The sequence below is a fragment of the Entelurus aequoreus genome, linkage group LG18 (genome assembly GCF_033978785.1).
Source record: "Entelurus aequoreus isolate RoL-2023_Sb linkage group LG18, RoL_Eaeq_v1.1, whole genome shotgun sequence".
NCBI lineage: Eukaryota > Metazoa > Chordata > Actinopteri > Syngnathiformes > Syngnathidae > Entelurus > Entelurus aequoreus.
The window spans coordinates 19,253,300-19,280,902 of record NC_084748.1 but is presented as its reverse complement, the minus strand read 5'-3'; the positions used below and the strand labels follow the sequence as shown (position 1 = coordinate 19,280,902).

At 39.2% G+C, this 27,603-nt stretch overlaps 1 protein-coding gene across 2 annotated transcripts; it reads left to right on the top strand.

Moving 5' to 3' along the window:
- The first annotated feature begins 204 nt into the window (after positions 1 to 204).
- LOC133633914 (nicotinate-nucleotide pyrophosphorylase [carboxylating]-like) lies at positions 205 to 20,088 on the top strand. 2 transcript variants are annotated; one of them, XM_062026722.1, is made up of 5 exons: positions 205 to 359; positions 8,080 to 8,333; positions 17,452 to 17,762; positions 19,200 to 19,331; positions 19,397 to 20,087. In XM_062026722.1, the coding sequence occupies exons 2-5, from the start codon at positions 8,081 to 8,083 to the stop codon at positions 19,619 to 19,621; spliced, it is 921 nt and encodes a 306-aa protein (XP_061882706.1). In that variant the 5' UTR covers positions 205 to 359; position 8,080; the 3' UTR covers positions 19,622 to 20,087. The 2 variants fall into 2 exon arrangements, with proteins under 2 accessions (XP_061882706.1, XP_061882705.1); XM_062026721.1 differs by lacking the exon at positions 205 to 359 and adding an exon at positions 6,948 to 7,274 and having other exon boundaries at positions 19,397 to 20,088.
- The last annotated feature ends 7,515 nt before the right edge of the window (positions 20,089 to 27,603 follow it).

The window sequence follows — 27,603 nt, the reverse complement described above, 5'->3', positions numbered from 1 at the left end:
TTAACTTTTCTTCATAACATTTTATATTATATGCCGCTAAATCCTCTTTGTAATGTTCTGTAGTGGGCCATATTTAATTGTATTTTTATTTTTAGAATGTACCACATGCTAATGACAAAAAAAAACTGCGGACAGCAAATGACCTCTGAGTCGCACTTTGGACACCTCTGTTTTAGTTTTTGCAAATACCCAATCTGTTTTGTGAAAGACCACAATCAGTATGTTCCCAATGATAGTACTTGCTCTTTAACATTGCACAACATACACAAAGGGGCAAAATCCACCTGACATTTTTTTCTGCTCTTGCTACATTCTCCGAAGTTGGTCAGCGACAGGAAACCATAACCAGACAGATGAAAGTAAGTGTGTTGCATTACATTTTTACATTTTAGTGAAACAATAGGGTCTGGAATGTGAAGAACGGCACAGTCATTCCTTATAGTATTATCCATTTATTATATTTAGTTGCTAAAGGTGAGCTGTCAATACAGTTAACTCTGTGAAACAGCAAACGTGTCCGTGTATCTTTTGTTCAATGGATTTTCTTTTCATGAATGGGAATTAAAATAAAAAATATTTTATTTTGAAAACCTAAAATAACATGAAAAAACAAAGCCGTTTCGGTGTCAAACGACAATAATTATAGAAACGGTTTGATTTTGATTTCATATTTTAATGTAGAACAATTTTAATTCACCAGTCAGCAGAAATGAAAAAAAAAAACCCGGACCAAAACCCGGAAGTTGTTTTTTAAAGACGAGACAGCGGAGTGGCGTATTGGAAAAAACTAAATGTAGTGTTGTATCCTGCGTTGTGAATAGGGTCAGTGTATGTTTTGGTATTTCAGTTTTCTTTTCATAAATAAAAATGAATAAACAAAAAAACGATAGTTTTTTTTTATTTCGTTTTAAAATACAAAAAAGAAAAGGGAAAGACAAAGCGTTTGTCTTTTCTTTGGTTTTGAAAAGAAAAATGGAAATCCCCAGTTAACAGAAACAGTCAGTGCAGGTTTTGGTATTTCAAATGTCTTATAATAAAGGGATATCAAAAAACTGAAAACGACTGGTTTATTTGAATTAATTTTGAAATAAGAAAACAAAAATTTAAAGACAAGCTGTTTTTCATTTTTGGTTTTGAAAAGAAAAATGAAATTCTCCAGTAAACAAAAACGGAAAAACCAACCAAAACGGATATTTTCAAATTAAAAGCGAGGATACGGCAGGACCCGTGTGTCTGGCTAAAATGTCTTTGGAGCCGTACAAAGAAAATATTTTAGACATGGCACAACAAGGTCTAACGTCTGCATATACAGATATTTATATGCATATATAATAGAAAAGTGGAGACAAAAAGGATTGTGCATCATAGTTCAGATTTTCTTACAGGACAGTCCACTGTCCTGTCTCTAAAATAGCTACTTTCGGTTCCGGTGTTGGAATATACTTTTAAAAACACATCAATTTTGGTTTTCTTTTCAGTTTCATTTTCTGTTGATACGTGTGTTTAGATATTTCTGAAGAAGACCTGAAATTTTGTGCCATGTCTAAAGTATTTTCTTTACATGTTAGCCACTGTCACAGGCACGTGGTACCGTACTAATATTTTTTTAAACAATCAGGAGTCCTCCAATGACGCTCCATTCATAACAACATAAGACTGACATGGACATAATTGAACACAGGGGTTTAATTAAACATGATGGTTTTCTGCTCTTCATGGACTTTTATAAAATGCTTGACTAACTGGAACATTACTTTCTTTTTCTAATGCTGGAACACACTGGATTTGGTGTCGGGAGATAATTAGAGGACTTTAAGATAATATTAATAGTTGTGTCTTACAAGTCTCAGGCACAACCGAATTTCCTATCACCATATTTGAACCTGCAGATGAAACAACTCTTATCCTAAAAAATGAAGAACCAACTGCTATTGAAAATATTCAAGAATTCTGTAATGTATCAGGACTTTGCTTGGACCTTAAAAATATGAATTGTTTCCAATCCATGAATGTGTGAATAAAAATGTCCCTGTAAAGTCTAAGGCGGGGGTCAGCAACCTGCGGCTCTTTAGTGCCGCCCTTTTGGCTCCCTAGAGCATTTTTAAAAAAGGTTGAAAATGGAAAAAAATGGGGGGAAAATAATTTTTTTGTTCTAGTATGTTTTTTGTTTGAGGACAAACATGACACAAACCTTTCCAATTGTTAGAAAGCCCACTGTTTAATATGTTTGTGTGTATGCTTCACTGATGAGAGTATTTTGTGAAAACCGTTTTGTCCTACTATTTTCAGCGGTTCTTGAACTCACCATAGGGCGGACTGTGACAACAGTTTGTTTACATGTAAAATCTTCCACTCCTCCTTTGTCTCATTTTGTCCACCAAAAGTTGCATGCGTGAATGCTCAAAGGTGCGCTTTGTTGATGTTATTGACTTGTTGGAGTGCTAATCAGGCATATTTGATCAGTGCATGATTGCGAGCTAATCAATGCTAACATGTTATTTAGGCTAGCTGTATGTACACATTGCATCATTATGCCTCATTTGTAGGTATATTTGAGCTAATTTAATATCCCTTACTTTTATCCTCTTTGTATATGATTTAGTTTTGTATGGCTCATGACACACGATCTGTATGTAATATTGGCTGCATTTCAGATAGTTGTTTGTGTGCCATGTTGTTCCAGACCACAGCAAACATTACCTAGCTTGCCAAAGATTGTAATAAATCTATTAAAAGAAGACAGCCTGCCATTTCCTTTAACTTGGAAACACACATCTATACATTTGGCCATTAAAAGCCAGTAATTTCCAGGAGTTACCTAACCTTCTGATTAGCCTCTGATTTACTAATGGTTTCTAATGTTGTAAAAATGTGTAGAATAAATATTACATTTCAACATTTCTGTCAACGAAGGTTTGCTTCGGCCCGCGACACATTGTAATTTTGATAGTAGGCTATTATAGCTAATATAGACACTTACGTCATGTGTTGCCTTCATTTTAAGACTTATATACGGCTTTTCATTTATTGCGGCTCCAAACAGATTAGTTTTTTGTATTTTTGGTCCAATATGGCTCTTTCAATGTTTTGGACCCTTGGTCTAAGGTAATATATTTATTTACTTAAATTCATGTATAACCTATCCAAAAAAAACCTCAAAGAAAACAAACATAGAAAACAAAATTAAAGAATGCCAAACTAAGCTAAATTTATGCAGGTAACAAAGCGATTTGTCAGTATTTGGACATGTTTACTTAACCAAAAATATGGATAAAGATTGTTTGTGGTTTTAAAATGAGTTTATTTTACCTTGGCTGGTAATTGAAGAAATAAATATAATGTTTTGTATTTTTAAAATTGTGTCTTCATCAAATTTAATAAAAACAGTATTATTGTTTTGTTTGCATGGATTAAAATGTACTGTAAGACATGATTTAATGAAATAGTTAGTGCATTAATGAAATGTTGTGTAAGATTCGTTGTGGAAGTAATAATGGATGGTGTGGCAAACAATTTTTAAGCAGAAATAAGATTTGTTTTGGCAATGCTTTGTGCAATTGTTTCAATTCAGAAAGTGGTGGGTGAAAGTGAGATGTATTGCTCATAGTTAATAACATTTCTTTGTGCATGCATAATATTTACAACCCACCAAATACTTTTCTGCATGCAGCCATCATAATACAACCACTTGAATATGTGTCAAATACATCTGTTTTTCATATTGGAATGTGATGAGGTGACAAGTTATGTCATCTAAATCTTCCTTTAAGAAACATCTGCTTGTGAAAGTGTGATTATTTAACAGGAAGCTTCTTAATTTGAAAGTCGCATATCATAGAACTTCAATGCTTCTAAAATATGAAATATTTTTGGGGTATGCAGTACCAGAATAAATCACAAATTTTAATGCGTTACTTCCAGCAGTTCAATTTCAGGGTACCATTTAAACCAGTAATTCTCAGGCTGCGGTACGAGTACCACTAGTGTTATCATGGCTTCATCTAGTATTTCGCCAAAGAATCACTCGATTAAAGTAAAATGTTTTTTTTCTTCTATATTCAAACACAATGTTACTGTTCAAACTGTGTGTAATTTTACAGTGGAAGAAAAATATTAAATATACTTGCTAAGTAAAACTTCTGCCTTGTTTTTAATGAACATGTAGGCCTACAACGCTGCTGTATTTCAATGTTGGTCATTATGGTGGTACTTGGTGAGCAAAGTTCTTTTTGAGGTGGTACTTGGGTAAACAAGTTTGAGAACCACTGATTTAAACAATACAAATCTATAGTTTCCAGTCCTCCATATTTATATTATTTCACCATGTTGACCATTTCATGTATGATGAGTCTCAAATGAAATTAAAGTTGAGCTGGTTCATCCATCCATTATCTACCGCATGTCCAATTTGGGGTCGCGGGGGGTGCTGGTGCCTATCTTAGCTGCATTTGGGCGGAAGGGTGGGTACACCCTGGACAAGTCGCCACTCATCAGCTGGTTTATGTTTTTTATTATTCTAGTAGGTATGAAATGAGAATATATTTATATAGCGCTTTTTTCTAGCAACTCAAAGCACTTTACATAGTGAAACCCATTATCTCCATCTTTAAGCTACATTTAAACCAGTGTGGGTGGTACTGGGAGCAGGTGGTGGAGTGTCTTGCCCATGGACACTAGCAGTGACTTGGATGGCAGAAGCGGGGATCGAACCTGAAACCCTCAAGCTGCTGGCACAGCCACTCTACCAACCGAGCTACGACGCCCACAACCACGTTCCAGTGAGTCAAGTGTTTTATAAAAGTCCAAGAAGAGCAGAAGACCATCATGTGTAATTAATTCCCTGTATTCAATAATGTCCATGGCAGTCTCATGTTGTCATGATAGGAGCGTCCTTGGAGGATTCCTGATTGTTTAAAGTTAAAGTTAAAGTACCACTGATAGTCTCACACACTAGGTGTGGTGAAATTACCCTCTGCATTTGACCCATCCCCTTGCTCCACCCCCTGGGAGGTGAGGGGAGCAGTGAGCAGCAGCGGTGGCGGCGCTCGGGAATTATTTTGCTGATTTAAACCCAAATTCCAACCCTTGATGCTGAGTGCCAAGTAGGGAGGTAATGGGTCCCATTTTTATAGTCTTTGGTATAGTCTTTGAACTCACAACCTACCGATCTCAGGGCGGACACTCTAACCACTAGGCCACTGAGTAGGTGGTACACAAAAGCCATTTCTTTGTAAAAGAGACTGTCTAATTGTGGCGGTCTGATCCCTGTATGATCACAGCTTGGTCTGCATTGCCGGCAGTAAGTTGGACCCATTTTCAGTGAAGGTTGGACTCCGCCAGGGCTGCCTTTTGTCACTGGTTCTGTTCATAACTTTTATGGACATCATTTCTTGACACATTCGGTTGATCCGGTTTGGTGGCTGCTGGATTGGGTCTTTGCTTTTGACAGATTTATGTCGTCCTAATGGCTTCATCTGGCCAGGGTTTTCAGCTCTCACTGGATTGGTTCGCAGCCGAGTGTGAAGCGACTGGGATGGGAATCAGCACCTCCAAGTCCGAGTCCATGGTTCTCGCCCGGAAAAAGGAGGAATGCCATCTCCACGTTGGGGAAGAGATCTTGCCCCAAGTGGAGGAGTTAAAGTACCTCAGAGTCTTGCTCACGAGTGAAGGAAGAGTGGATCGTGAGATCGACAGGCGGATCAGTGCGTCGTCGTCAGTAATGCGGACACTGTATCGATCCGTTGTGGTAAAGAAAGAGTTGAGCTGGAAGGCAAAGCTCTCAATTTACCGGTCCATCTATGTTACCATCCTCACCTATGGTCATGAGCTTTGGGTTGTGACCAAAAGGACAAGATCACGGGTACAAGCAGCCGAAATTAGTTTCCTCTTTCGGGTGACGGGGCTCTCCCTTTGAGATAGGGGGAGAAGCTCTGTCGTTCGGGAGGAGCTCAAAGTAAAGCCGCTGCTCCTCTACATTGAGAGAAGCCAGATGAGGTGGTTCAGGCATCCGGTCAGGATACCCCCCGGACGCCTCCCTGGGGAGGTGTTATGGGGATGTCCGACCGGTAAGAGGCCACGAGGAAGACCCAGTACACGTTGGGAAGACTATGTCTCCCGGCTGGCCTGGGAACGCCTCGGGATTCCACAGGAGGAGCTGGACAAAGTGGCTGGGGAGAGGGAAGTCTGGGCTTCTCTACTTAGGCTGCTGCCCCCGCAACCCAACCTTGGAAAAGTGGAAGAAGTTGGATGGATGGATGGATGGATGGATGGATGGTATTGTAGAACAAAATTTTAAAAAACCAGACGTTTTTTGTTTTTTCATTTTTATTTATGAAAAGAAAATTGAAAATACCAAAACTTACACAGACCCACCCTGAATACTAGATGATCGTGGATCAATGTGGGGTTTTTGTTATGTATGAACGCGGGATACGACACCACACCACACTATTTTTTGCAATAGCCCGGTCCACGGTCTGTTTTTTTTAATTGAAACATCCGGTTCTGGTATTAGAATATGAAAAATTATTTTGTAAAATTATTCCTGTTAATATTTTTCTTGAGAGTGTAAAAATCCATTACATCCCATTTGAAATATTTTTTTCATGATTGCTTTTATATTTGCCTCTAAACCTTTCAAAATAGGCCTACATTTGCACGGATTCAGATAAATAAACAATAGCCCAATGGGGCTTAAAACCATCGCATGAAACCCAGAAGTGCCCGGATGTCCCTCTGGTTACGTGATTGCAACCCACTTATTGTTTATTGCTTTTCAATTATTATAATTATTAAAATAATTTTCAATGAAAAAACATACATTGACCCCAAAGGCTAATAAACGCGTCGTTTTACTGTTGTCTGCCTTTTTTCTCTTCTGGTCTCCTGTCATAAACGCTTCATTGTAATTCACCTCCACACCAGCCTGCGTGCTGTGGGCGCCCCTTCTTCCCCCTCACCCTCACTGTTTTGATACGAAAAATGGCGGCGACCGGCGAGTCGGAATGTAGTATGAGTCCCAAAACAAGACCTAGAGCGTCGAAAGTATGGGTGTATTTTACCACAGACGGGGACAAAAGAGTGGTCTGTTCACTCTGTAAAACATCACTGGCTTATCACAAGAGCACAACTACGATGCTCGAACACTTAAAAAGGAAACACACAGGAATTGTCGAAGATGCTCCCACTGAAAAGGAGAGGACGATGCACGAACACTTAAAATGGAAATACACAGGAGTTGTTGAAGATGTGCCCATTGAAAGGGAAAAGACAATGTAAGCATTTTTGTTTTAATAAGGAAATGGCGTACACGTCTACTGTACTGTTGATTATGTCGCAAGAAGCTGCCGTGATTAATCGACGTAATCGACCATGGCGTTTTTGTTTGTCGTTTTACTATTGGCCGCCTATGTGGTCAGCTGGCTGTGCTAAAGTACAGTGCAGAGTTGCCCCTCTTGTATTAATCCTTTAAGAAGCCATGCTAACCCCTAACCTAGCTCGTCACAACAACAGAAGAGTAATCACAGTGTGCAGTAATCTTGCTATGTATTGTTATCTTAGGAGGCTTTAATGTATATCTCAATATTGATTTTAGATCATATCACCCATCCCTACTTTTGAATGTTAAGCAGGCTACTTAAATGTTGGCAGTAATGTATTTAACCTGCCATGCACACAATATAGACATTATACTAGCAAAATAATGCTGGCCTGCTTTCAGCGCACTTCATTGTTAGACAGAATGAACACAATTACGGTTGATTTAAACAATTGGAAAAAATTGTCATGCTGAGTCAATAGAACGTTAGTGGCAGCGCTGTCGAGGATGTTTGACTAGTTTTTATATTGTTTGTGTTTTAATGTATGACCCTATGGCTGTATTTATGGCAATATTATCCAACCTCCAGCCTTACATTGACATTAGATACAATATAGGAATAATGGTGAAGGGTCCTTAGCATTCTAAAAGTGTAGTCGAATAGCATACAGCCCTATTAATACACAGTAAAAAAACACAACCGTCAAAACTTTGTGTTTCTATGTCATGGTGTAAAATCTTTGTTTTGTGAATTTGTACAGGATGACTCCATCCAAACACACTCCCGCTCATTCAATCCCCCCACACACTCTGACTCGCATGGCAAGGCAGTGGCTTGAAGAGGACACGCCGAACTTTGATCCAGCAGGCGTGTGTGTGGGCTCTCAGGAAGTTGAGGCCAGGTTGCTGTGTAAAAGCCCACACAGCATCTTGGCAGGAAGTCCGTTCTTCACAGCAGTGTTCACAGAGGTCGGCTGCACTGTGGATTGGTTTTACCAGGATGGAGATGAAGTTGGTCAGTTTTTTATCTTATCAGATGTACTGGATATAAAAATGCAAAGTTGACACACACTAGGGATGCAACGGTACTAGGGGTGTAACGGTACGTGTATTTGTATTGAACCGTTTTGGTACAGGGGTTTCGGTTCGGTTCGGAGGTGTACCGAACAAGTTTCCACACGAACATATCAAGTAGCCGCCTAAGCTAAAGTCTTAACAAGCTGCTCCGCTTCGTTCTGCCTCTGTCTCTGTCAGTACTCTACACAGCACGCAGCATTGTCCCACCCACACAACCATCTGATTGGTTACAATAAGAGCGGTAACAGCCAATCAGCAGTGCATATTCAGAGCGGTAACAGCCAACCAGCAGTGCGTATTCAGAGCGCATGGTGTCCGTGCTCCAGCGTCATGATGAGCAGGTAGGTGTTTAGCAGGTAAGCATCAGGCAGCGGATTCTCCCCAAATTATAATAAACACCTCCCAGTCAACTGCTGGTAACATCACTATGAGCCCGTTGACCTTCTAGAAACATAAACGGCAGCTTAGCTCGCTCGCAGTCCTGGCTTGAGGTGAAGGCTAATTAGCTTTTAGCGTAACGTTAGCTCATTTTGCGGTGTGTGTGTGTGTGTGTTACGGACAGCAAAGCCCCGTCTGTCTGTTATTTCACTTTACCTTTTTCTGTGTTGATTGAGCTGTGTTGAAGCAGCAAAAAAGGACATTATGTTAAATGAAGAGTTTCTGTCTCTGATAGTTGATATAATAATGTAACTGCATCATTAAGCCTACATGAACTCCATGGTGTTCAGGGATGAATAGTCTCTCCTATTGTATTGTACTATTTTTTCAGCTATAGTTACATTAATCATTAGTAATGGAGCAGCCTAGTTTTGAATGGCAGGGTCCCTGCTATCACATGTTGATAAAATTATAACATTTACATAATAAAAATCAACTACAGGCTTCCCAAATGCTGCAATAAATTAAGCATGATGAGTTGACTTGAAACTGTTTAATGTTGCACTTTTTATATGTAGAAGACAAGTTTTGTCATTTTATTTAATCTGAGCAACAACTTGAGGCAGTTTAATGTTGATTAACGTGGGCAGAATTATTATAGTGTTCCCATTGTTTAAAGGATAAAGCCATTGTTTACAAATTTGGTAAATAAATAACCAAAAAATGTATATTTTGTTGTTTTCTTACTGTACTGAAATTGAACCGAACCGTGACCTCTAAACCGAGGTACGTACCGAACCGAAATTTTTGTGTACTGTTACACCCCTAAACGGTAACATTCAGTTTGCAGTGCGTGTGTGAGGGCGCGTGCTTGTGCGAGTGGCGAAAAGCCCTCCCAACGTCATAATGTACCGTTGTCCCTTTACCCATGCTTTCTTCACTCCTCCTCACGTTGTACAGAAGAAAAAAGTAAAGGTTTATGTCACGCGCAAGCAAGAGAATTTGAAAGACACGTCTTTAAAGAAGCGTCATTCAAATCTGTGGAACGCATCACTCGAGAGACAGCATCATGTTGTCACCTGAACGTATTCCGCCCACAATGCGGACTCGCAGGTACAACTTGTGATTGAACTTTCGGGCCAGACTGGGAGATTTAATGTACCTACTAAGTTAATCAGAATCATTTAAAAACATATTTGAATACGTTTTAATCACATTTTTATAGTTTTTTTTAAAATTTAACCCCTCATAGAATATGTACTAAAAACACTTTTGAGTTTGTTTTTTTGCCCCAAACAGACATGTAAAATGTATGCAATAATCTGCGTTTTTAAACTTTATTTTGTGTGAAAATTTAACTTCTGCGTTTTTTTAAATGAAATATCAATAGAAAATAGGATCTGAACAAAATTTGTTGAACACTTGCCTCAGCCGCAAATACTCCCTGTTCCTCTTGCCTAAATTGAGTTGCAAGACGGGGAGATGATCAGGAGCACCGAAACAAGCTCGCTAGTTAGTGAACCACCTAGCGAGCTTACCGTATTTTTCGGAGTATAAATCACTCCGGAGTATAAGTCGCACCGGCCGAAAATGCATAATAAAGAAGGAAAAAAAACATATAAGTCGCACTGGAGTATAAGTCGCATTTTTTGGGGAAATTTATTTGATAAAACCAAACACCAAGAATAGACCTTTAAAAGGCAATTTAAAATAAATAAAGAATAGTGATAACTATAACATATAGAACATGATATACGTTTACCAAACAATCTGTCACTCCTAATCGCTAAATCCGATTACATCTTATACGTCTAGTCTCTTACGTGAATGAGCTAAAAAATATTATTTTATATTTTACGGTAATGTGTTAATAATTTCACACATAAGTCGCTCCTGAGTATAAGTCGCATCGCCGGCCAAACTATGAAAAAAACTGTGATTATAGTCTGAAAAATACGGTACTTGTTTTCGCCTCCGTTTGCTCTCCAAGCCCCAACGTTATAGGCAGTCCACTTTGCTGCTTATCATATTTGGGTGATTACAATTAGTTTCGAACCAGTATTTAATACTAACCAGCGAGAATGTATATTCTTGACGTGACGGATTGTAAACAAAGGTCACAATAGATGTATATTACCCGAGGGGGCTTCTTTACAGGACAGAGTTGCCCAATGGGAAATGTTTTCTGAGTTCTTTGCATGCATGTTATATAATTTTAGATGACTTTTTTCAATGATAATAATGTTAGTAAATGATCTAAATACTGATTCAAGTAAATTTTGTGGTAAATTACATGTGGCATGTAAGTATCAAAAAGACAGCAAAAACAGGTTGGTAGATTGGAATTAATATAATTTTAAAATATAGTTCAGAAATGTACCCAATTGCAGGAAATGTAGTTTTGATTTTCAACATTTTATTTTGGGGTTTGCGTGGCAACACTTCTTTTTTTCTCAATTTTCCTCACATCCCCGCACAAAATAAGTTTTTATCCACAATTTGTGGGAAAAACCTGATCCTGAAATGATCGTTGAACCTGTTTCATGCTGGCACACATTGGTATTCTGTACTACCTCAAATTCAAACTGTACTTTAAAAGGCAACTGCACTTTTTTTTGTTGAAATTTTACATATCGTTTACAATCATTATGAAAGACATGACAACGGATGTACATTTTTTAAATGCATTCTAACTCGTAAATAAACGTACATTTAAATCCACTTACAATGGAGCCAATGGGAGTTTCTCCATTCCGCCCATAAAACCCATTAAATAACCACCCAAAAACCGTCAATAATGCTTAACTTACATTTCGGGACTTGAATATTAACCAAGCATTAGTGCCATTGTTATTATAAGCGCTAACAAACTATAGCAGCACAGTGATCACTTTATGTGGCTATGTTGACATCATTATCTGGTGAGCTGCTTCCTCGCTTTCGTGCTCGTTAAAGTTTATTCTAGATCATAAATCTTGCCTCTCACCTTGATAGTAGAAGGACGATGACGTAATCTGACAACTTGGTACACTTTAAAAGCCAATTTGGCGTGGCGAAGTTGGTAGAGTGGCCGTGCCAGCAATCGGAGGGTTGCTGGTTACTGGGGTTCAATCCCCACCTTCTACCATCCTAGTCACGTCCGTTGTGTCCTTGGGCAAGACACTTCACCCTTACTCCTGATGGCTGCTGGTTAGCGCCTTGCATGGCAGCTCCCGCCATCAGTGTGTGAATGTGTGTGTGAATGGGTGAATGTGGAAATACTGTCAAAGTGCTTTGAGTACCTTGAAGGTAGAAAAGCGCTATACAAGTATAACCCATTTATCATTTATTTAATTTAGACGCTTGGTTCCACCCCCCTTTTCCACACGAGAATTATGAGTCAATCCTCATCTAAACGGGACTATAACAATATTCTATCAGTCGACATCTTAATGACAGCAGACATTGTACCGTAAGGGATGTTTTTAAATGATGTCTGCAGTGAGTCGTAATCAGTGATGTTGTCGAAGAAAAAAGCAAGTCGTGATGCGTTTTTGAAATTAACATGCCGCGTAAGCCTAAAATAAGCAAAATACGTAAATATTACGTGTTATTATAAATGTGCCTGTTACTGCATTACATATATACTTACAACATGTATATAAAACCTTAATGGAGGCGTTTGGAAGTTTTTTTAAAGGCTTTATAGGCAGAATAGAGCGACACTCATAGGCTCTATTGTAAGTTTGATCGCATTTACTAGTTAGAATGCATAAAAAAAAGAAAAACTTGTTTTCTTGTCTTGCATAAAAATTGTGATTGATAGGCAAAATTCCAAAAAGTGCAGTTTACCTTTAATGTCTTTTCATTAAATATGAGCCATGTAAGTTAATAAATATCCGCAATTCGGTTCAGTGCTTGCCATTAAATTGTGATGGCGCATACTGCTGCCAAACCACTGATTAGAAGCTTTTGTGTACACAAGGGTCAAAGAATAAGGGGCAATTTATCATTGGAAAGTGTTTTATTCCGTAACTATGGGGACCTATTATGCAAAACTAACTGTTCTTAACTATTAGTACATTTTTTTTTGTGTATTTGGGATCTGCATAAGTCCTGGACATTTTAAATAAAATAATGGAGGCATGGCAGAGATATTAATAAAACAATCTGTTTTTTTAATTCTTTCTCCAAACGAGCAGTTTGGAATTTGCCCAATTTGCAACGTTTTTCCAATTGGTAACGTCAGCTGATACCTAAAGTTTTACCCGAAGAGATTTGCGGGAATCCACCATTGTAGTCCTACCTAGTCAGTAAGTTTCTTTCTTTTTCTCTATCATGTTATGGGACAGACTGACTCGTACAGTACATGCACTGTCATGCATCCTCCACTGTTGCCATTTTTAGTACAGAGTAGCATATAGTTGTAACTTATATCGGCCAGTAGATTCAAAATGGAAATGCTAAAAGCTACAACATACACAATTGAGGTGGAGGCATGTAAATAAGACCGCCCACAAAACGGCAGTCTGTAAAACAATCTATGCAACATTTTGACCAAATAACCCCCATTACGTGTTATGTGGACCACAAGGAAGTGTTTTGAATGTTAAAAAAAACCACAATATGACCCCTTTAAGAAAAGTCTTATAGTATTCAGTACACCAGTGATACTTTTTTTTTTTTTTTTTACACTGCAAAAAGCAGTTTTTACTAACAGGCATAAAAGAGACATTTTTGATAGAAAAAAAAAGTTGTTCTACTTAAACACAAAAAGCGTACCGGAAATTCAAAAAACCAAGTTATGACCGAACTGTGGGTTACCTGTACCGTTGCACCCCTAATACACAATGGGTTGTAATTGCTATAACAGGCAGCAAGGATGCAGAGTAAGTCACAACCAAAACAGTATTTTTACACACAAGTTACCCACTAAGCTGAAGGTTTCCCATATATTCATTTATTTGTGGCGGTTTATGACATTTACCTTTGGACCACCACTGATGAATTCGGTGCTGTTATTTATTCTGTATTTTAAGATTTGCCGTTATCGCCTCACCCTAGCTCACAATCCAGTCATTACACCTTGGCTGATTAACTTGCCTTCCAAATCCGTCCACTAGATGGTAGCGTAACTCTTTTGTTTCCACATTTTTTGTTATGCCCATCCATCTATTTTCTACCGATTGTCCCTCTTGGGTACCAGGGGTGCTGGAGCCTATCCTTACAGCCTCATTCCAAAATCAAATTCATTTTTGTTCTCAAAATTCTTTACACAATATCCTATAATAACAATTTGAAAATATACACTACCGTTCAAAAGTTTGGGGTCACATTGAAATGTCCTTATTTTTGAAGGAAAAGCACTGTACTTTTCAATGAAGATAACTTTAAACTAGTCTTAACTTTAAAGAAATACACTCTATACATTGCTAATGTGGTAAATGACTATTCTAGCTGCAAATGTCTGGTTTTTGGTGCAATATCTACATAGGTGTATAGAGGCCCATTTCCAGCAACTATCACTCCAGTGTTCTAATGGTACGATGTGTTTGCTCATTGGCTCAGAAGGCTAATTGATGATTAGAAAACCCTTGTGCAATCATGTTCACACATCTGAAAACAGTTTAGCTCGTTACAGAAGCTACAAAACTGACCTTCCTTTGAGCAGATTGAGTTTCTGGAGCATCACATTTGTGGGGTCAATTAAACGCTCAAAATGGCCAGAAAAAGAGAACTTTCATCTGAAACTCGACAGTCTATTCTTGTTCTTAGAAATGAAGGCTATTCCACAAAATTGTTTGGGTGACCCCAAACTTTTGAACGGTAGTGTATATATTTTTTATTTTGCAAATTTATGTGCAGCTGAGATAGGCTCCAGCACCCCACGACCCCGTAAGGGACAAGCGGTAGAAAATGGATGGATAAATAAAAATAAATCACATGTAGATAAGTATTCACAGATTTTGCTCAATACTGTCTTAATGCACTTTTGCCAACAATTACAGCCTCATGCCTTTTTAAATACAATGCTACAAGCTTGGCACACCTATCTTAGGTCAGTTTCACCCATTCCTCTTTGCAGCTCCTCTCAAGCTCCGTATGGTTGGATGGGAAGTGTTGGTTTTCATCCAGCATGTCTCTTTAGATTGCTGCATTTATCTTAGTTTATTCAGGGAGGTGACCAAGAACCCTATGGTCACTCTGTCAGAACTACAGCATTCCTCTGTGAAGAGGGTAGAATATTCCAGAAGGACAACCATCTCTACAGCAATCATGCCTGTATGGTATAGTAACTAGACAAGTTAAAGTTAAGTTAAAGTACCAATGATTGTCACACACACTAGGTGTGGTGAAATTTGTCCTCTGCATTTGACCCATCCCCTTGTTCACCCCCTGGGAGGTGAGGGGAGCAGTGGGCAGCAGCGGTGCCGCGCCCGGGAATCATTTTTGGTGATTTAACCCCCAATTCCAACCCTTGATGCTGAGTGCCAAGCAGGGAGGTAATGGGTCCCATTTTTATAGTCTTTGGTATGACTCGGCCGGGATTTGAACTCACAACCTACCAATCTCAGGGCGGACACTTTAACCACTAGGCCACTGAGTAGGTGGTAGACAAAAGCCATTTTTTTGTAAAAATTTTGCCAGAATGCACCTATTTAAAAATACTTGAGGCAGTAATTGCTGCCAAACGTGCGTCAACAAAGTATTGAGCAAAAGTTGTGAATACTTATGTGATATTTTTTGTTTTTTATTTTTAATAAATTTACAATTTAAAAAATAAATGTTTTACATTGTCATTATGGGGTATTGTGTGTAGAATTTTGAGGACAAAGATTATTTTATTCTATTTTGGAATAAGATTGTTACATAACAAAATGTGGAACAAGTCGAAGCGCTGTCAATACTTTCCAAATGCACTGTATGTAGACGCCTCATTGAGCGGGTTGGCTTTGCTGTTGTGATGCGTCATTTTGGCCATATCGCTTCATAAAGTACCTTAATATCTTTTTTTTTTTACCCATTCTCACACGGTCATCAGAAATGTATAAAATGTTAATATAGCACGGTGGAACAGGGGTTAGTGCGTTTGCCTCACAATACGAAGGTCCTGGGTTCGATCCTGCGCTCGGGATCTTTCTGTGTGGAGTTTGCATGTTCTCCCCGTGACTGCGTGGGTTCCCTCCGGGTACTCCGGCTTCCTCCCACCTCCAAAGACATGCACCTGGGGATAGGTTAATGCAACACTAAATCGGCCTTAGTGTGTGCATGTGAGTGTGAATGTTGTCTGTCTGTCTGTGTTGGTCCTGCGATGAGGTGGCGACTTGTCCAGGGTGTACCCCGCCTTCCGCCCTAATGCAGCTGAGATAGGCTCCAGCGACCCCCCGCAACCCCGAAAGGGACAAGCGGTAGAAAATGGATGGATGTTAATATAGCCACATTTAATCAAAAGTATTTGTTCAGTCTTACCTGTGCAAGGTATTCCCATGAGATCTGATTCAGACTGTAAACCAGTTGGTACAATTCCATGCAGCTCATGACTCATCTCCATTCACTCTTGCCACATCCAATACGGCAGCATCCAACATATGATTCAGCGCTCATTGCGGCGTCGAAGTATATATTTCAATGCTTGTGTAAGGAAGCTACTCCACCACATGTAAGCGATATCCACCACAATTTGTTTGACACTCCAGTACAGTTAAAACAGGCCGGGGGGTTATATATAAAAAAAACAGCACAGGTAAGGTAAGTATAGTCATAACTCAACTTACAAGCAAATTTTGTTACACGAACGAGCTCGTAACTTAAAATATTCAATATTTTTCTTTTTTGCTCCTCTGTAAAAACATTCAAAATCCAGTATCACTAGCTATATAAATAGCCTTCCCAGACCAATAAATAGACCTCTTAGTTTAAAGACATGAGTAAAAGTGCAAGATTTAAAAAAACTGACAGAAATTAAATAACCAAATAAAAATGGATATGCATGACAATTATTAATTGAAAGTAGTATATACACTTTAATTATTACATTAATACAAGAAAGGGTAGGTTTGGTTGATATCAGCACTTTGGTCATCAACAATAATATCATCTGAGAAATGGACATTGAAACAGTGTAGGTCTGACTTCGTAGGATATGTGCAGCGAGCAGTGAACATAGTGAGCTCAGAAAGCATAAGAACAAGTATACACATTTGATTATTTACTTTTGATTAATTACAATCCGGGGAGGTGGGATGTGGTGGTGGGGGGGTGGGGGGGGGGTGTTAGTCTAGGGTTGTAGTTGCTTGGAGGTGGTCTTTTAGTGCGCTTTTGAGGAGGGTAGAGATGCACTTTCTTTTGGTATTAAAGAAACTATTCATTTGTAAGATTCTTGAATTATTTTGTGATTTATTTGCCTTTAATTTGTTGATTGGGATTACAATCACACTAAAACACAGAACAAAAAATTTGAAATATAAATAAAACTGACTAATTTGTGAACAATTGATATATGTACAGTACTATTGGTATAAGAATTAAATAATACGTAGTATTTGTGAAAATAAGCATGAAACAGAACAGAAAAATATGAATCTAAACACGCGGCATATTGGTATTATATTTGGATTGCTCCGCCTACCCCCAGTATGTAGGCAAAAGCATAACAATCCTTTTATGTTTCAGTTACATCTGAGGTGTGTTCATTTTAGGTCCAGATCCTGTCACACTTACTGCTGTGGTACGAGGTCCAGCACGATGTCTCCTCCTGGGTGAAAGGCCAGCTCTGAACTGCCTGGCCCGCGCCTCAGGGATCGCCACTCGATGCTCTCAGTTACGCAAAATGGCAACGGCATGGGGATGGCACGGAGAAGTGGCGGGCACACGTAAAACAACCCCTGGTTTCCGCATTGTGGAGAAGTATGCCATGCTGGTGGGTGCTGTGTCCATGCACAGGATGGACCTGAGTGGAATGGTCATGCTAAAGGACAACCATGTCTGGACTTCAGGAAGCATAACAGAGGTAAGCATGCTACACGAGTGGTCCTTTTATGTCTTCTTACAGTTTAAATGTATAACACGGTTAGTGAAAACAAGATCAAGTGTTAACAAATCCTATTTGAAAATCACCCATGTTTACATGACATTTTCAATGCACTGAAAGTCGTTTTATTTTTATTTCAACAGCATCGTATCGAGATGGTTTGTAGTTTAAAAGTAAAATACAATTTTTTTAACATTCATGTCACAAAATCCATCCGACAAGGGACAATCTCAACTATGTATTGCAACTTTTACTTGTTTTACCTACAAAACAATGGTTACGTAAACGTTTGGTAACGAAGGAGGAATGATCTGGATCAAGCCAAAAATCATATCACTTGTTCCTTATCCTATTTCGGACATTTCCTGAAAGTTTCCCAAAAACTGTCCATAACAATTTGGTTTTTTTTGTTAACTAACATAGCAACCAAACAAAAACAACAGCTACATAACCTTCTGGTGAAGGTAACAATTTAAGACAATGTCAAAATGGCTAAAATAATGCAGTTATTTCTTAGTCTCTTTTATTTAAATTTATTGCAAAATAAGCAAGCAATAGCAAAAACTACTTGTGGCTCTATTTTACTTCTTTTGGATTTGTTTGCCTCCAAAAACCCTCCTGCATTCGACAACAACAATACTGTATATCAATACAGTGCCATGCAAAAGTATTCACCATGTTTGGATTTCAGCCTTTTATTGCTTTAATGAATACAATCGAGGTTCATTTAATTTGGGTTTTTAAACAATAATTTGCAAAAAAAACCAAAGCTCCTTTCATGTCAAAGTGAAAATGCATTTTTACAAACTGGTGTCAATTAAAAATGACTTATTGTATTCACCCACTTTAGGTCAGTATTTAGTAGTTGCACCTTTAGCATTGAGTGAGGATATGATACTTTTAATTTATACTAAGGCTACTGGGGTGGACAAATAATTCAAATATTAACCGCCACAATTGTATTTAATCCATAGTTAGCAGCTACCTGCCAGCAATTGTCATTTGGGACACGACTTGTTCTTGTGATCACGACTCGCTCCTGTGATGACTTGGCTGTGGCAGATGCGGATAGTTTCGGTGTTGTTGGGCCGGCCTCACTATTCAATGTGTGGTCTTCGTGGTCCATTTTTTCTCTGTGTTTGTTCCCACTTGTGGCTGCGGTGTTGGTGTGTGGGTCCCTGCTATGGTGTGGACTGAGGGTCAAACATGACACACGCACGATAATCCAGAAAATATAGTGCCATTAAAGTAAATTAGCATTAACTTTGCCAGCCCTAAATTATACCAATAATACTACAGTATTGATATTTGGATAAACCTGCCACCCCTAGTGTAAACTGTATAAAACTATACATTTACCTACATAAGTGATATTTCATAAACTGTGCTCTCAAATATGATCCTTTTGATGTCCAGGCAGTGAAAGCTGCCCGGTCAGTATGTGGCTTTAGCAGCAAGATTGAAGTGGAGTGCTGCTCTATTGAGGAGGGCATTGAGGCGGCCATTGCAGGAGCAGACATTGTTATGCTGGATAACGTCCAGCCAGAGGTATAGAAAATATCATGATTGATACTTATTGCATTGTTTGGTAAAATTAACATCAACTTCTACAGGAGCTCCATGCTGCAGCTGCTGCCCTCAAGCAAAGATTTCCAGCTCTGCTGATAGAAGCCAGCGGAGGAGTGACAACACAAAACCTAGGGAGGTATTTCTCTCCACACGTAGACATCATCTCCCTGGGCTGTATTACACAAGGATGTCCAGTCGTGGACTTTTCACTGAAGGTTCAAAAACCTGTTTGTCTGTCAATGAAGATCAAAGAAGAATTGGCTCCATAAACAGAGAAGTTGAAATTGCTTCCTGTTGGATTCATTTTCCAGCTGAGATGAAGAAGAGAACAAGAATTTGGAAAGTTTGTCAATGATTGAACGTCTCTGATTGATGGCGTTAAGAGCTGAAGGCCTGCCCTGGAAATTAATCTTTTTGTGGGGTCAACATGGGTCACCGTTCTGTACAAGGCTTATCAATAAACTGTGATTATTGATCCTTGGGGTATTTTACACAGGAATTGTTTTACTCTGTGAAAAACATTGCATGTCTCTTTTAATGTTACAGCTCTGATATGGGCAGGAGAAGTGGGCGATAATACACATTTTTGGTATTGAGTTATTACCAAGTGAATACAGGACAGGTAGCAGATGACGATACTTTTACTTGAACATTTTTACGTGATTTTGTTTTTCTTTGAGTTTGTTGATCATGATTGTAACCAGAATAAAACAAAGAACAAAGATTTCAGGAAAACAAAAACACATTTTCATCAAACTTATTTATGTGCATTCTAACAATTCATTGGTGCCTCGATTTTTGTTGTTAATCTATTCCAAAAGGCAAAAACCGAATAATTGGAAATCCAAATACATATTTCTCAAAAAAATAATATAACGGCAATTAATGCGGTCCAGACACCCAAAAATATTTACGCATTTTACAGAGAATAATTATACTTTTACATGCAATAAACAGCCACGTGGACATGAGCAAAAAATATTTAATCTGATCACAATTCGGATTAAAATGTTAGTGTGTACATGGACCCTGAAAAAAATGATCCAATGATGACGAGCATTTTCATGCATCACACTTAAATCAGAATACTTGATTTTGACATGCGCAACACATATCGTTAACGGAAGTAGAAGAAGCAGTGACTTCCGCTTTAAACAAACATGGCTCTGTGCATTTCTGCTTGTCAGGCGTTGTCACGTTATTTATTTTTACATTTTTCCTTCTGTTTGCTACTTTTGTTTTACCTCTCTTTTTGAAATGGAGCTCTTCTTTGCCCTCCGTTTGTGATATGTTCGAGTTACCGCGCGTCTTAATGTTACGACAGTCTGTGTACGTGCCTGAGGCTAGCAGTTAGGATTTGGAGTAGTTGTAAAGTCGTGAATTGAACAATTTGTTGAAATGACAACTGGATCACTCCTTTTATTGTTACATGACACTCCGGATCATACTTTTGTTTTTGCTTGTCTCGGTTTTAGAACAACAAACATCAGCATATAACACTACTTCTGCACATGTTGAATTGGTCCCCCCTCCACCACCAAAGTATAGCTGATGTCAAAGACATGCGCAATAAGGATAATTTTGACCCGAACTTCGGGAAAAGTGTTACTTGCGGTCCAATCTGAATGACTATTGACATTAAATTTTGTTCCGAACGTGTGTGATCGGGTAAGAATATTACGAATGGCGTGTAAACATATGAACCATTTGTTTCCGGTTAGGCTGTTAATCCGATTAATTTTGTCTATGCGCACATAGCTAGTGTGAAATATATATAAATAATAATTTAACTAGAAGTGACCCAATCCAATATTGGTATGAGATATTGGTTCGATAGCAAAAAACAGTATTGAAAGATACTGACTTGCTTGTAAACATTCCAATATAAGCAGTCTGATACAAGCGGTCCTGTAGCACATTTACTTATGCAAAAGTGGAAAATATTTAAGTGTCCTCTTATTGAAGCACACAAGATTAGTATTTTCTTGTATTTTAGTCAAGTTAATTACAAAAGGTAAACATGGTAGGCTATAGGCTACTAGGAGCTAGCAGCTACACAACAGCTAGGCACACAATAGCACACAAGCTAGACATATGTAATACGTGTCCTTAATACGTGTCCAGTATTGCAGTCTAAAATTTGTCAATATAAACAAAAATCATATTACTAATACACAGTCTCCAAGGCAGAAGTGAATTAGAAAGTATCCAGTAAGAAATGTGTCCGTATTATTCAACTGACTGGATCATGATCCTAGCTTCATTAATTATCATGACCACTAGGTTTTGCCAAAAACAATTGCCACTTATTTTTAACATAAAGGGGACCAATATAATAACGTTTAACACACCTTCTTGTGGCCTAGATAATATGTATTGGATATGCTTTGGTGTAAAATTTGCTACACAATCACATTTATAACCCACTTTTTGAGTATGCCTGCAAACTTTGTGCAGAAGCGTTCCCTTTTAGATGGCAAATGAAACCTTCTATGCCCCACCCTGTCCAAAAGTATCAAATGTATCTTTTAAAAAGTGCGTATTTAAATATGTATATTGAAGACAAACATCCCCGTTTTTGCTGATTCAGACACGGTCGAAAAAAAACTTCATAAACAATACTGTAAATTACTCGCAAATGCGCCGAAAGATAGACCGTGCGACTTAAAAAAAAAAAACGTCACACGTGCGAACAGGGATTTCAACCCTTTCATCGCATTTTGCTCCTAAAATAAATCTATCCAAATTCGATCAAACTAGAGTAAAGTTTTGGCCCATATGTATAGCATGTTTGAAATAAACTTAAATCATAACCATAACCAAATGGACAAGGGATTGACGCGGGAGTGTCACTAATCACTCTGAGAGCTATGTGTGTCCCTCCCTCCTTCGCCATGCATAGAGGGGAGCGGTACTCTCCTCGCTCAAACACTCACTCTTCCGATACGGAAGCAACAAAGTCTTTGTTGGAGGAACACATGTTTTTTCCACCACCTTAAAACTTGATACAAACTGTGCTGCATGCTAGTAACTACGAGGGTCGGCGGGAACATTGAACAACAAATCAATAATTGAAGTGTCAAACTTGCCATCCAAACAATACCCCGTTTGTTGACAAGAACATAGCCATGGAAGCACATTCAATCTATTTATTAAGCAGAGGTAACATAATCCAGCGAAAAATTCAAAAGAGCTGCCGTCTCAGCCGACAAATTGTTGCGGCTAGCCTGCTAAGCTAACAAAAACAGCTCAAGCTAAAATGCCTTTGAGACTCAGACTGAGGGTGGACTCGCTGACATCACACATTAGACTAGACTTAGACATCACTAGGCAACAGGCACTGCCTTTTAAAGGCACACACAAACTCAACTGCAATGTGCCAGATGTTAGAATGTTTTTTTAAGTAACGCATTCATTACTTTCCCTAGTAATTAATGACATTTGTTAAAGAGTAATACAGTTAGTAATTCAATTACATTTTTGGTGAAGCAACAAGTAACTACAATTAATTACTTTTTAAAAGTAATTTTCAGACCACAGCCTGTCACACAGCATCATGAAGCAGTTGGCAGGTTGGTATTCCTGGCTAAAATCTTTGTGTGTATGTCCTATGATAATGTTTACCTATAAAACACCATTGTTAGAGGCCAATTATTTTCATGTTGCTGACGTTTAATCATGTCCTCTTAAACCAGGGCACTTTATTTCATATTTTGTGTTTTTGTTGGCTAAAGAATTGAGCATTGCTAAATGTTTTTTAAAAAAAAGAAGATTGGAGATTATATTTGGCTTTTCTTATATTATTTTCAAGGCTTTTTCTTATTTCAAAACACCTCTTAAGTTGGGGTTCTATTATGCAAAACCTACTTTTCTTACTTGTAGGTACCTTTTTGTGTATTTGGGATCCCCATCAGTGCCAAAAATCTAAAATCAAGACATGGTGGAGATATTTAGTTACATCAACAGATATTTCCATGTATGGGTTAGATTATGGGCCAAACTATATACGGAATATGAGTTTTGGTCCATATCGCCCAGCCCTACGACACCCGTGTTAGCAACAGTGCTAGCACAGTTAGGGATGTTCTCTGTGTTTGAGCGTTGCTGTAGGTCTTATGATGGCGTTGTGTTTATATGTTTGAGTGCACATGTGTACCTTCTTTGGGTGATAATAATGAAATTGTGATATTTATATTTCATATTGCTACTAAACCTTATCTGGCTACGAAAAATTTTCTGCAATGTAAATATCAATGGTCCCATTTAATTAAGCCCATTAAAGGCCTACTGAAATGATTTTTTTTATTTAAACGGGGATAGCAGATCCATTCTATGTGTCATACTTGATCATTTCGCGATATTGCCATATTTTTGCTGAAAGGATTTAGTAGAGAACATCGACGATAAAGTTCGCAACTTTTGGTCGCTGATAAAAAAAGCCTTGCCTGTACCGGAAGTAGCGTGACGTCACAGGTTGAAAGGCTCCTCACATTTCCCCATTGTTTACACCAGCAGCGAGAGCGATTCGGACCGAGAAAGCGACGATTACCCCATTAATTTGAGCGAGGATGAAAGATTTGTGGATGAGGAACGTGAGAGTGAAGGACTAGAGTGCAGTGCAGGACATATCTTTTTTCGCTCTGACCGTAACTTAGGTACAAGGGCTCATTGGATTCCACACTTTCTCCTTTTTCTATTGTGTATCACGGATTTGTATTTTAAACCACCTCGGATACTATATCCTCTTGAAAATGAGAGTCGAGAACGCAAAATGGACATTCACAGTGACTTTTATCTCCACGACAATACATCGGCGAAGCACTTTAGCTACGGAGCTAACGTGATAGCATCTAGCTTTAACTGCATATAGAAACAAAAGAAATAAACCCCTGACTGGAGGGATAGATAGAAAATCAACAATACTATTAAACCGTGGACATGTAAATACACGGTTAAAGGCCTACTGAAATGATTTTTTTTAATTTAAACGGGAATAGCAGATCCATTCTATGTGTCATACTTGATCATTTCGCGATATTGCCATATTTTTGCTGAAAGGATTTAGTAGAGAAAATCGACTATAAAGTTCGCAACTTTTGCTCGCTGATAAAAAAAAGCCTTGCCTGTACCGGAAGTAGCGTGACGTCACAGGAGCTAGGATTCCTCACAATTCCCCGTTGTTTACAATGGAGCGAGAGAGATTCGGACCGAGAAAGTGATGATTACCCCATTAATTTGAGCGAGGATGAAAGATTCGTAGATGAGGAACGTTACAGTGAATGACTTGAGAGGCAGCGATGGACGTATCTTTTTTCGCTCTGACCGTAACTTAGGTACAAGCTGGCTCATTGGATTCCACACTCTCCTTTTTCTATTGTAGATCACAGATTTGTATTTTAAACCACCTCGGATACTATATCCTCTTGAAAATGAGAGTCGAGAACGCGAAATGGACATTCAGTGCCTTTTATCTCCACGACTATACATCGGCGAAATGCTTTAGCTACGAGCTAACGTGATAGCATCTTGCTTTAACTGCATATAGAAACAAAAGAAATAAACCCCTGACTGGAGGGATAGATAGAAAATCAACAATACTATTAAACCGTGGACATGTAAATACACGGTTAATGCTTTCCAGGCTGGCGAAGGTTAACAATGCTGTGCTAACGACGCCATTGAAGCTAACTTAGCAACCGGACTGCACAGAGCTATGCTAAAAACATTAGCTCTCCACCTACGTCAGCCAGCCCTCATTTGCTCATCAACACCCGTGCTGACCTGCGTTCCAGCGATCGGCTGAAGGACGAAGGACTTCACCCGATGCGTTTGGCGGCCCGGAGACGTAGGAAGTCAAGGTGAGGTCGGCGGCTAGCGCGGCTAGCGCTCCAACAAAGTCCTCCTGGTTGTGTTGCTGTAGTCCGCTGCTAATACACTGATCCCACCTACAACTGTCTTCTTTGCAGCCTTCATTGTTCATTGCAAAAGATGTCCAGAATACTGTGGAATTATGAAATGAAAACAGAGCTTTTTGTATAGGATTCTACGGGGTACCATAACTTCCGTTACTCGGACTTCGTCACGCGCATACGTCATCATACCGCAATGTTTCAGCCAGATATTTCCCGGGAAGTTTTAAATGTCACTTTATAAGTTAACCCGGCCGTATTGGCATGTGTTGCAATGTTAAGATTTCATCATAAACTATCAGACTGCGTGGTCGGTAGTAGTGGCTTTCAGTAGGCCTTTAATGCTTTCCAGCCTGGCGAAGCTTAACAATGCTATTGCTAACGAAGCCATTGAAGCTAACTTAGCTTCACCCGATGATCGATGCGGTCGGCGGCTAGCGTCGGATAGCGCGTCTGCTATCCAAGTCAAAGTCCTCCTGATTGTGTTGCTGCAGCCAGCCGCTAATACACCGATCCCACCTACAGCTTTCTTCTTTGCAGTCTTCATTGTTCATTAAACAAATTGTAAAAGATTCACCAACACAGATGTCCAGAATACTGTGGAATTTTGCGATGAAAACACAGTTTTTTGTATTGGATACAATGGTGTCCGAATACTTCCGTTTCAACCATTGACGTCACGCGCATACGTCATCATACATAGACATTTTCAACTGGAAGTTTCGCGGGAAATTTAAAATTGCACTTTATAAGTTAACCCGGCCGTATTGGCATGTGTTGCAATGTTAAGATTTCATCATTGATATATAAACTATCAGACTGCGTGGTCGGTAGTAGTGGGTTTCAGTAGGCCTTTAATAAGTAAGCCCATTCCAGGTGGTTAATAATAAAAAGTGTAGAGCATTCACGTAATGCTCTCTTAGTATATTGTACCTTGGCAGCCACCGTATTTGTTATTGTGTACTGCGCATACGCAAGCCAGTTCTTTTCTATATATGCTCTGAGATCAACCAGTACGACTGACAGCTGTACCAGCGAGTTGAGAATAAACACCATCACTTTATAAAATATTTCCCTCCGTCTGGTCATTCAACATGGTGTCAGAAGTAAACGCGGACACTTTGGGACGTGCAGTTTGACACGGAGCACACAGCTACATCAAGTAAGAACTCCGGACCGTTTCTAACGTTGCTAATGGCTATTCCAACGCGCGCCGTGCAACATGTCAGATGGCTTCCGCAGACCGGACCCTCTCGTCTTTGATGAACACATTGCAGAGAACTGGCGAGTGTTTGAACAAGAATATGATATTTTCATCGCGGCGGCACACTATGACAAGCCGGCCCGCACACTAGCCTACATTCTCCTCAATCTAGCAGGATCAGAGGCTATTGAGAGAGAAAGATCGTTTGTTTACACACCGGAACTGAGAGGACCCGCCGTTGACGGCGTACCAGGGCCGGTCATCACTTGGGCTGAGTCAAAAGAGGACCCCAAATGTTTAAAGAGGACATTTCGGGAGATCTGCAGTCCCCAAGTAAACATCACAATGGAGAGACATAAATTCAACACAAGGTCCCAGATCCAAGGTGAGACAGTTGAATCCTATATCACAGATTTAAGGATTAAAGCAAAGAGCTGCAACTTTGAGACATTACAAGATGAGCTAATCCGTGGCAGACTGGTCTGTGGCATAAATGATGATAACATGAGAAAAATCCTGCTACGTGATAGTGAGCTAACTCTAGCTAAGGCAGTCTCCTTATGTAAAATGTATGAGCAAACTGAGCAACACACAAGGACATTATCATCGCCACATACTCCTACTAGTGTTGACAGTGTGCAGTACAAATGTGGAAGGAGGCAGAGATTTGAACTGCGGCAGAGGCCACAGACAGAAAGAGCTGTACAACCTATTGTCAGCTGTAATAATTGTGGTGGTAGCCATTATGCCAAAAGAGACACTTGCCCGGCTTTTGGTCAACAGTGCCATGTTTGTAAAAAATGGAACCATTTCAGGAAATGCTGCAGATCAGCGCAGAGATACTCAAGGACACAGTTTTCCAGGGAATCCGTCCACCAAGTCGAAATGGATCAGGCCACAGGTAACGCTACCGACAATGAGACATTCTGTATTGATGGAATAACACCAGTGGTCACAGACAAAACAGACTCTAGTGTGCTGAAAAAAAGTGTAGCATTCGCAACTATACACATCAATGACAAGCCCGTCGAAATGAAAGTCGATACAGGGGGACAATGCAATGTCCTATCCTATGATGCCTTCAAACATGTGGAGAACGGGGAACTAATTGACCGTTCAATAATCATTAACCTTGTCG

Excerpts from the sequence above, each read along its gene's own strand:
- LOC133633914 (XM_062026721.1), top strand. The coding sequence starts at position 6,982 with ATGGCGGCGACCGGCGAGTCGGAATGTAGTATGAGTCCCAAAACAAGA. Across the intron at positions 8,334-17,451 it reads CCAGGATGGAGATGAAGTTG|GTCCAGATCCTGTCACACTT; the intron begins GTCAGTTTTTTA and ends TGTTCATTTTAG. Across the intron at positions 17,763-19,199 it reads CTTCAGGAAGCATAACAGAG|GCAGTGAAAGCTGCCCGGTC; the intron begins GTAAGCATGCTA and ends TTTGATGTCCAG.